We start from the raw sequence: 10,812 nt of genomic DNA, 5'->3' as shown, positions 1-10,812 counted from the left end.
TTCATACGCCGATCTCGGACGTGGTTCATGTTCGTGTGTTGGTGTTGGTGTCGTTTGATTTTTGTTTTGTTTTTTTTTTTTGTTTTTTAATTTTTGTTTAATATATTTGGAAAGAAAATGTTGCCAAGATATGTGTTATTTACTACAATTTGAGTAGGAAAAAATCATCTAGAGATTGCCATTCCTTTATCCAATTCGCGCCATAAGATATTCCTATTTGGATTACCCACTAAAATCTCTTGTTTGTATGTATATGTATGTATGTTTTTGTATGTATATCTAAGTATTGTAATTTTGCTTTAAGATGAAAAAACGTTTTCTAAGCGCAAGTGTTTGTGTGTGTGTGTTTGTGTGTGTGTGTGAGGATTACAAATTTGTTATAAAAAAAAAAAAGAAAAAAAAACAAACGGATCTTCTCGCATCCAATGATTCCTTTTTCCATTTAGTTGGCTCTAAACACTAATCAACAACGTTGCCGCTACACAGAGCTATATGCTCGTGTGCTCAATACATAATATATGCTTACGATACATAACCATATCCCACTCGGTATACATACATGCATATACACATATGTATGTGTATTTTGTATTTTTTCTGTTTTGTATATTTTTTTTTTTTTTGGATCTTACATGCTAGAGACTGTCTTATTCGTTCGCTTGATGAGTTTGTTCTGGTTTCTTGGTGTTGTCCATCCTTCCTTTGTGTAAATAAGTAAATGTCTATGTTATATGTTAGAAATTTTTGCTCTTGAGTTTGCTAACTATCGATTCGCGGATCACACTGCAATTGCTTGATGAAAGAAGGGCTTTGAGGGCTTTGAGGGGGTTGTGGTTTTTGGGGTTTTTGAGTTTTGGTTCTCGGCGTGCATCCGGAAACTATTATTATTGTACCCATATAAGTCTGGGGCATATAAGTTGAAAACCTACGTCTCGACGGCACTTTCTCTGCATCTATGAGGATACATACATACCATACATATTTATAGCACATATGTATGTATGCATATCTCTATAATTTGTTTGGTTTTGTCTATTACATTGTAATAAGTTTTGTCTGGAGAGTTCTACGAGTTTTGTTTTGTTTTTTTTTTTGTTTTTTTAGGAGCAACAAAAATGTGGGGCTATCTGATTTGAAATTCATTCTTTTGGGGAGTTTGTTTTGTTTTGTTTTGTTTTTTTTTCCTAAAATTGATTTAGCTAGAATCTCTAACTGATGCTGCCACTACTGCTGCCCGCTGGCTGTTGGTCTTCAAGTTATAAGTTGAGGACGTTGTTGCCAAGGAACCCGAGCATTATGGAGGACATGGCCAGCGGAGCCAGCCTCACGTTCGTGGCGGTGCTGTTGCCAGCCAATATTTCAGCACGTTTTCGCATGCGCTCCTGTAAATCAAACGAATAAATAAATATATATATATATATATAAATTATGTTATATATATTATAATACAGACCTGATAGAGTTTATCCTCGCCAGGCGGATCGAGGCACTCGAATTCGCAGCAACGTTCACCCACTCGAAAGTTTTTGCAAAACTATACAAAAAGAATATGGAAAATCAGAGACACCAGGGGGGTAGTGGAGTATGGGGGGGGGGGGCACTTACGTAGGGCGGATCACAGTAGATGGCCTTGCACCAGAGTGGTTCGGAGTGATAGCAGACGCACAGGCTGCACACACCGGGCCCGGGCACATACAGCATGCCATGGTTGACCTTGTTGCCCTGAAAGTCAACACAGTCCTCCTCCAAGGCATCTATGGGGCAGAAGTATATACAATACATAATTAGTGTGGATTAAATAGAATGCCTAGTGATAGTAGTGGAAGATTGTTCAATTTTCTAATGCTAAATGATCGGATTGCCAATGCTCCACTTTAATCCGGCTCTAGTCCGGCCCCTGGCTGACGGCTGATCACCCTCAGTTCAGGGGCTATCAATTTGAATGGCTCGTGGTTCAGCAGCTCCGATCCGATCCAATCCGATCAGCCAGATAATACGTGTTTTGCGCAGTTTTTAGCTAGGCGTACGGGGCGTATTAGTGATTATTCTATTGTATGTTTCAGCGCCACTGGCGGGTTCCATAACTCAAGGCAGCATATACACAGACTGAACTAATAATTATTGGTCTCTGCTTGGGCTTAATGAATGAATCTGCCCCCCCCCCAGCACTGCATTGGGCCTACGATGAAAGCCTTTGGCCACTCAGTTCAGGTTGAATTTTTTATGGGTATTATTCCAACATTTAAATTGCAACGCAGACACCCAAAAAATGACTGGAAACTACCAGGGGACAAAACTGAACAAATGCATTAATAATTTATTGCAAAAGTCTTTAAATTTCTCTGGGACTTGAATTTGTTGGGAGATTCGAGAGATCGATGTGGGGAGGCTTTTAATATGTTTCCCCCCCCCGCGCACCAAGTCCCAAGCCTGATGGGTTTTCAGTGCAGCAGTCGAGACCTTTAAACCTTGTGAATTATTTATGGTGGGGTGGGCGGGTGTAGAGGGGAGGGAGGGGTACATGCAATACGAGTACGAGTTCGAGTACATATATAGCCGTACATAAATGAGCAAGTGACTTGTATACTTCTCGTATGTCTAATGCCAGTTCCGGACACTTTAACTGGTCCTGGGGCAAGGACTAAGGAACAAGCAGACAGACAGAATGACAGAGTCGGCCAGGCCAGGCCAGAAAGCCCCAGCTGGACGGACAACACACGATGAGTGAGCCAGACAAGCAGCAGATCTGCCAGGGGTTTGGGGCATGGCGGAATGGGGGGCATGGCTTTCAGGCTGGTGATGGCGTTGGGTGATGAATGGGTCAAGGGGCACATACAGGGCACCGAGAATGTATGTGTGTGTGTGTGTTGCTTTGGTTCGTTGCAGGAAACTTTTGAATGAAGCTTTAAAAGCTCTGCAACATAAAACGAAACGGTTGCGGTTGCATCTTATGTTGGAGTTCGAACGAACAAACAAACACACACACATACGGCGGGCGGGGAATACGGAGACACGGAGCCATACATAGGCGTCTTTGTGGCGTACGGGGGGGCGCACGGAGCGCACTTGAAAAGGGTCGCGTGCGAGTCAGCGGCAAACTGCAGTAAACTTTTTCCTTTCACTATTTCTCCTGCTTCTACTTCTCTTTCTTCTGCTTTTTTTTTTTTTGCTTTTCCGCTTTTGTGCCAAATGTGGTAAAGGATGGCGGATGGTCGGTGGAGGGGAGGGGAGTGAGTGCTGTGCTGTGCTGCTAGGCCGAGGCGACATTCGGGCGGTTGCTGCTGCAGTGGCTTGTTCACTTTATTTGTTTGTTTGCCTTGCGCCTCGTTGCAGTTGCAACTGCCTCCTCTTCACCCCTCCCCACCACCACCACCACCACCTCTCTTGCTGCCACACGTTTCGCCATTGCGACCAGCCTTCGCACGTGCACGTGCTTGGCCCGTCGTCATGGACCACCCAATCCAGCCATCCCTGCAAGATCGCTTTAGCTGCTCCTACACCAATGCGATACTTTTTTTTTGATACAACAAAATCCTTTGAATATTTGGAATATTATGGAACCAAAAAAAATCCTATAAAATATTTCATCTATCGTTGAGAAAAAGGGAAATTTCATGTAAGTTTTTCTTGTTTTTTTTGGTGCATTTTTATATGATTTCAGGCAAGTGTTCCGGAACAGTCTCAGCCTCAGGCTCAGCCTGAATGCCTGAAATGTTAGCGCAAGGAATGCCTGGGAACATTTAGCGACAGTAAAAGCATCGCTTGGAATTTGCTCGCGTAAGAGGCTGCTTGAATAATTAAAAGCCAGCGCCACTCTTGACTTTTGTGCGCGCCAGCTGTCGCCCAAACAATTTAGCTGTGTCCTGGGTCAAAGTTTAGTACGATACGCCAGCCCCTACCAACAACCCAACTCACCCAACTCACCCACCCACCCACTCTAACCTTCGTACGTTCTTTTGTGCTCTCGCAAAGTGCATTTCAGTGGCAGTGGCACAGCCAGTGAGGAGCAGCAAGCCCAAGTCCGAGCCCGAGCCCAAGCCGAAGCTAAATCTGCGGCATGCAGCATTATTTCACAATTATGTTTATTACTTTTTAATGCTTGGCTTTTTCACTTCCAGCACCTGACCCAAGCACCCACCATGCGGCCCGATGCCACTGCTCGCAGCTACACTGTGCGAAAGCCAAAGGTCATAGCCATTACAAATAATGCCAGCAAATCACTTGACTGCACGAACACTTCAAAAAAAGCACAGACTGCAATCTGAATGCTTGAAAGTAAAGTATACGAACAGATCTAGGTAAATGTTTGGTCCCAAAAGCGCGAAAAAACCTACCCTCGATGGACCGTAATTTATTTTATTTATTTATATATTGATTTACGTTCAGAAATTATTTGGCTGTCCGGACCTGGTTCTTTTTTAATGGAATATGTAACTAAAGAAGCCCCATTTCGATTTAAGCAATAAACTTTAAGCAAGAACTTGAACAACTACTTGGGGTATGGATTATTATCCTGATCCCGATCTTAGAGAATTTTCATTTCAGTGTGGTTTCAGTGTGGTCTTGAACTGGGGGGTCTGGTGGCAGGGCTGCCGCGGCTTACCTATAAATAGCTTTTGTTGTGACATTTACAAGCAGCACTGGTGCAAACCCCCTATGCACCCCTGCCTCATGCCCAACATCCCAACATCCTGCTCGAGTGGCAGCAGTTTTTGTGTTGGGGGACGGTACAGGGATTCATCCGAAATGCGTCCAAATTGGGAGTGTCCTTTGTGCTATTTTCGCTTAAAATCAATGCCAAACGACCCCCCCCCCCGAAACCCAACCGCAGCTGCAATTTTGCATGTGTATTAATTTCGCTTGTCCAACGTGGAGTCCGACCCGAGTCCATTCGATCCAATTAAAGCTGCATTTTCCACTCACTGAATGTTGACACAAGCAAAGTGATTCGATTAGTGATTTGGAATTTGGGGTTTGTCTCCCCTGCCACATTGACGAGCATTTACATTGTAGTGCCACTTAATTGCCGTAGCTATGCCATTTTGATGCGCAAATAAAACAATTTAATTTTGATTTTTCGATATTGATCGATCGATTGATTTCATTTTATGATTGCAGATGGATTCAATTGCAGATAAATTGCAGATAAAATGTAGCTACAATATTCAATGCAATTTGTTTTGCCTGCCATTCGATTCGATAGCGCCGAAGATGTTTGTCAAGGACTTTGAAAGAGCATTTGCCCTGCTCCTATGTGGAATCAGTTTTACCTTTTTGACACTCAAATTCAACTGGCAATGCAACTGGGCAACTTTTCCGCACTGTCCGAGAAGTATTCTTGAAGAATTTTCAATTTCATTTGCAGTCAGCCGTCGAGTTGCAGCGCCACTTCAATGCTGGCAACAACAAGAAAATTAAATCAAATGCCATTGCTGGTTGGTTGGCAAGCCCTCGCTTGCTGGCTGGTCCCTCGCAAGCGTCCATAAATGCTGACAATTGTGGCCAGGCGCTGGGTGGCAGTTGTGGCCCAGCAAGGGAAGGGGGTGTGTGTGGTGGCCAAGTGGCAGGGTCATGGCGACATCGTTGACTGAGTGCAGCCATCAGGTTTTTGCCGTAGCCTCCTTCACTGTAGTTGCCTGCTTCTGTGGTTTCCGGGGCACACCGTACACACGTGAGCGACGCACAGTGGCACAAGTCAACCCTTCCCCCCTCCCAAAAATGTATGGCAATACTTTGAGTATATTGTAGATCAGAGGTGGACACGCCGTGGATCTTTCAGCCTTTCCAGGATCCGTGAAACTTTACAAAAACGATGCCACTGAAATTTATCGTCTAAGAGGCGGCAGAAATGCTTCGAAGCCGCGATCTCGGCTTGGGCTACGCCCATGAAAATCAAAACACTAACCATTACTGAGTGGCAGGTTAGTCTCAAAAAGAGAGACATCACTTTCAGGTCCTGTGATACATGTACAGTAAAAGAGAACAGCTTTTTCTTAGAAATTTCTAAATAGAATTAATGAATGCAATTAAGAGTGGCTGCTGAAACGATTCCCACTGTTCGCTGTCTGTCCCTCACTAACGAGACATTCTTTCTGTCTTTCTTTCTGTCTGTCTGTCTGTCTGTGTGTGACTGACTGAGTGTTTTTATACATATATTTTTTTGTTGCTTGTGAGAGTAGCAGCAGCAGCAGCAGCAGCGAAAGAAGGAAGTGTTCGTTGACTTTTGTTTTGGCCATGGCTTTTGGAAAGCTGTTAACGGAACCAAAGATTATAAAACCATTATGAGTGGCATGTGGTGGGGCTGGGTGCTGGTGGTGGTGCAACGTAATTAGCACGGTCTTTGTCTCCGTCTCCGTCTTTGTCTTTGCCTTCAATGTCTACCCTTGCCACACATTGTCACTGTCTGTGCGCACGTGTCGTCGGTTGGGCCTTAAGCGGCGGCATGTTTTGAGCATCACAGATTTTGCGGCCCTGATGCAGGCCTGGGATTAGACAGTGAATGATTTGATTGCCCAGCCGATTGCATCGTTGAGCATAATCAACCCCCCCGGTCAGGGACACACACACTCAACGGCTGAAGCCTATCAGCACACTCAACGGTCGATTGATTGCACAAACCCAAGAGCAGCACCCAGCCCCCCCCACTCAGCACGGAGGAAGAGAGCCACCACCTGACCAGAGTCGACCCATTGTACGTGTAATTAGTACGAATCCAATCGATCGATCGCCGGACAGTGACAGTGACAGCGGCCTGAGACCACTTTATGTAAGCCTGCGCTTAGCGCTGAATTAACCCACGGACCCAGAGTGTAATTAATTAGCCGGAGGCACCTCCACAGATGAAGGCACATTCTGCAATCTGTAAATCTTACAGGGGAGCACAGCATGCCCCTCCCTCTGGCTGGTTGCGACATTCAAAATGTGTTCTCAAATTTGGTATATTCAAGCACGCTAAGGGCTGTCAGAGAGTTGCCCTGCATTGCATGTGCAAAGTCAAGGCTGTATACAATATCGAATGTCTAACGAGCAAGCTCAAACACCACACCCAACCACACCACACCACACCATACAGCTCTCACTCCGCCAGATTTCACCTTAGCCCTTTGACACTCGGTAAGCAGCCGAGCAGCCTTCTGCACAGGTTTGCTCATTCCGCCAGTTGCCCATGAGTCGGCACTGGCTGGCACATAAAAAAAAAAAGGAAAACAGGATCATCAAATTTGATTGAGTACTCGGCCACAGTGAAGACTCTCCAACTAGCTAGATAAAAGCGATTTGAATCGATTTATCTATGAGCACTGAGAAATGTTTTTGGCCCTCAAAGATCTTCACATTAATTATCAGAAATCGGAAATCAGAAAGTGCAAAGTGCAAACAAAAATGGCACTTGCTTTACGCCTGCTCACAGCCAGTGTGTCCTTCACCTTGCCAGTAGAGTGGAGGATTTACTGTAATAATTTTTATTGCCAACTCACTGCCGATTGCCCCCGCCCCCGCCACCACCGCCACCCCAACCCAAGTAGCAAAGCAAAAAATAACAGTCGCCGACAGGCTGCCTGCCTGCCTGCCAAATGTGTGACGGAAGCAGGAGAGCAAAATAAAGTGCGGGAAATATTCTTTGCTTCAAGAATCGTCGGCCATTGTTCGCCTTCTAATGCGTGTGACGGGCGACGTGAATGTAATTTCTGGCGATAATCAGCCAGAACAAAAAAAAAAAAAATGTTGTTGCCCCCCCACCCCGCTTGGGTTCCAGCATGCGATTGGATTCGATTAAGGTTGTGACAGAAAAAAAAAGGTAACCAGAGAACAGGGGCATGCAAATGAGCGACACACACACACACACACAAACAGTTAAGTGTGTGTGGGGAAAAGAAATGTTTGCAAATTGAGTTCTTTTATTTTTCCTTCGATGCTCATTATAGCCCTCCCCCTCCACACCAGCACACACACACCATGATCGAACCCAGTCGAGACTGTGTGGGAAAGGCATAAAAGTCACAAGGAAATGGTATGTTCGCGGAGAAGGGGCCACGAAGTATTTAATACCCTCGTTCAAGTGATGCAGCTCATCTTACTATATGTTGATACTATATAATGTGTCTCAGCCATAGCACACAATTTAAATAACTTAAACTTGAAATAACTAAAATTAAAAGTCAAATTATCTTGACAAAAACTTGTGCCCCGATGGCAGCTATGGCAGCACCCCATCCCCTGCTATAGGGTACATCAAATATACATAAATATATACGAGTATGGGGAAGCAAGAGCAGTAATTACCTGTGAAGGGGCAGAGGCAGCCGAGCAGGCAGAGCAGGGCCAAGAGCAGCCAGGCTGTCGCATTCGATGGCAGCAGCAGCCACAGCGACGTCATCGTTGGCATCGTTCGCTCTTCCAGGCTGATGCCCATACCCGCTCTGGCGCCCGTCTCCGTCCATTGGGTGCAGCCTACTCGCTGACGACGACGACGTCCCCTTGTCGTGTCGAGCCCATTGATTGTTGTTGTTGTTGTTGTTGGTGTTGTTGTTGCTGCTGTGCTCCTTCGCCCTCTTGTTGCTGCTGTTGGCGCTATCCTTGTTGCTCTTGTTGTTTTGATTGGAATCGCTGCTGCACGTGATGCTGCTGCTGCTGCTGCTGCAGCTGGTACGGCCTCTGCCTCAGTCTCTGCTTGGCCTAGTGGGCGCCGCCACGTCGCTGCAGCTGTCATTGTCAGGCGTTGATTTTGAACTTGGCGGGCGTGTGGGAGCTGCACACTGCTTTTCGGCTGAAGCAAATACTGCTTCCTGCACTGCTTCTTGTGTGTTGTAACTGTGTGTGATTATGGGAAACGATTAGTGTGGCTAACGTAATTAATGGAATGCTTCTTGCTGACTGCTAACTGGGTATTCCCCACCCCCACCACCATTTCTTTATTATTGTTTGCACATTTTGTGCCACTGTGCAACGTGGCTGCTCGTGTCGACAGATAGTTTTTGGCAGGCAGGCAAGCAGGCCACCTATTCTCTGTATGTGTGTGTGGGTGTGTGGGTGCGTGGGTGTGTCGGTGTGTTTGTCTCGTTCTGGCTTGCAGTCCGAAAGCGGATCAGCTGTTAAACGGGTTCATTGTTTACCGTTTGCTTCTCTCCATTCCGTTTGGTTCTGCTGCTGCTGCTAAGATGATGCTTTTGCGGGAATTGCGGCTGCCAAAAAAAAAAATGGAGAAATGTTGCACACAATGGCATTTTCCGCAAAAGCCTCGAGAAGGTGGTGGCGTGTGGATGGGCCGTAGGGGTGGCAGTGGCAGCGGCAGCGGCAGCCTGCCGACAACTTCGAGTTTCACTTCACGCCGCAGCACGCTTTATGGATTTTCTTTGCCACACACACACACACACACACTACAGGACGAGACACACACACAAACACACTCGCACGCATACGCGCATTGATTTTCCCTTTACATTTCCTTTTTGGTTGCTATTCTCACATTTTTGTTGTTGTTGTTGTTGTTGTTTTTTGGCTGCTTTTCTTTTTGGGACATTTCAAGGTTTCTCTTTTTGATTTTACTTACATTTCACGTAAAATTTGTTTAACTTTTGACACCAACAAAAATGTTGCACGCAAGCACTAAAAATACTACGAAAAAAAAATGTAAGGAACAGAGAAATGCAGGGAGAGAGACAGAGAGAGAGACTGATGAGTGAGAGAGAAATGGGAAAACAAAACAAAACACAAATTTCCCAGCTCACACACACACACACATAGCACACACTTAGCACTCTGCCGTTAGAACATCTGTGGGTGGCAATGGGTGGCAAGACTTTAACGCGGCGAAAGTAGCAGCAGCAGCAGCAACAACACGCGGTCTGCAGCAAAGTGTGTTCCTCAATGTTGCAGCAGCATACATATATTTGCCCAGAGAGCCCTCCCAATTATAGTGGCACACATATACGAGATTCGAGATTGGAGATTCGTGAGGATCGTGAACGCTTGGCTTCGCCTCTCACCTTATTTTAGCACACCTTGACTCTGTCTCGCCCTCGCCCACGGTTCTCTCTTCTTTATTTTGGGACGCCTCTTCTTGTGTCCTTTTTACTACTTGGTGTTTGCTGATTGCTTTTGCCATTCGCCTTTGTCGGAAAGTGTAAACTTGGCTGGCACACAACGAACCGAATTGATAGACGTGTCTGTGGAGGGGGGAGGGTCGGTCGGGTTAAGGGAGGAAGCAGATTCAGTGGTAGAGTAGAGCGTAGAGCGTAGAACGTAGAGCAGAAGCAGAGCCGTATCTCTGAGTCTGAGTCGGCGTCCGTGCTGGGTCCGCGTCGTCAAGCGTCGCCTCCGACTGCCGCGTTGCGTGTGAAAGAGTCAACTGAAACTTGAAACTGCTGCTGGCTGGGGGGCTGCTGGGGGCTGGCTGCCGCCTGACTGTTGGCATTCCTGCCTGCCTGTCCGCCTGCATTCCAACCGCAACCCCAGGCAACATGTTGTGTTGGAGCTCGGCAAAGCTGCTCGATGTAGCGACTATTTCCAACCGAATAAAGCTGCTAATTCGAAAGCTGCACAGCTTTAAGCAGCTTTCCCATAGCAGCAATTTGCACCGTTTGCAGCTTTTGAAGCTTTTAGTTTCAGTGACTTACACTCACCTGCTGCTACAACGGGGCGTAGTGCCAAATAGCCAAAAAGTATGCTACAGTTTCAGCTTTTGTTCGTATTTCCCCCTCATAGCACTATCCTTTGGCAGCATACAAGTTAAATGATGCTTTCTTTTGCTGGCATTGATGCAATTTTCAATGAAATTTGTTACCGATTTACCGAATCAGGAACTATATTTGGCTA

General features: G+C 46.0%; 1 protein-coding gene across 1 annotated transcript; it reads right to left on the bottom strand.

Annotated features, from left to right (window-relative positions):
- Nucleotides 1-619: 619 nt before the first annotated feature.
- LOC111070667 lies at nucleotides 620-8,763 on the bottom strand. Its single transcript, XM_041591949.1, has 4 exons — nucleotides 8,281-8,763; nucleotides 1,606-1,754; nucleotides 1,454-1,534; nucleotides 620-1,382 (listed from the first exon to the last, which is right to left on the bottom strand). The coding sequence occupies exons 1-4, from the start codon at nucleotides 8,705-8,707 to the stop codon at nucleotides 1,257-1,259; spliced, it is 783 nt and encodes a 260-aa protein (XP_041447883.1). The 5' UTR covers nucleotides 8,708-8,763; the 3' UTR covers nucleotides 620-1,256.
- Between the last annotated feature and the right edge of the window lie 2,049 nt (nucleotides 8,764-10,812).

The sequence above is a fragment of the Drosophila obscura genome, unplaced genomic scaffold (genome assembly GCF_018151105.1).
Source record: "Drosophila obscura isolate BZ-5 IFL unplaced genomic scaffold, ASM1815110v1 contig_165, whole genome shotgun sequence".
NCBI lineage: Eukaryota > Metazoa > Arthropoda > Insecta > Diptera > Drosophilidae > Drosophila > Drosophila obscura.
Note: the sequence above shows the minus strand (reverse complement) of the source record. Positions and strands in the feature narration are given on the sequence as shown.

Excerpts from the sequence above, each read along its gene's own strand:
- LOC111070667 (XM_041591949.1), bottom strand. The coding sequence starts at position 8,707 with ATGACAGCTGCAGCGACGTGGCGGCGCCCACTAGGCCAAGCAGAGACT. Across the intron at positions 1,535-1,605 it reads TCTACTGTGATCCGCCCTAC|TTTTGCAAAAACTTTCGAGT; the intron begins GTAAGTGCCCCC and ends CTTTTTGTATAG. Across the intron at positions 1,383-1,453 it reads GCGAGGATAAACTCTATCAG|GAGCGCATGCGAAAACGTGC; the intron begins GTCTGTATTATA and ends TTTGATTTACAG.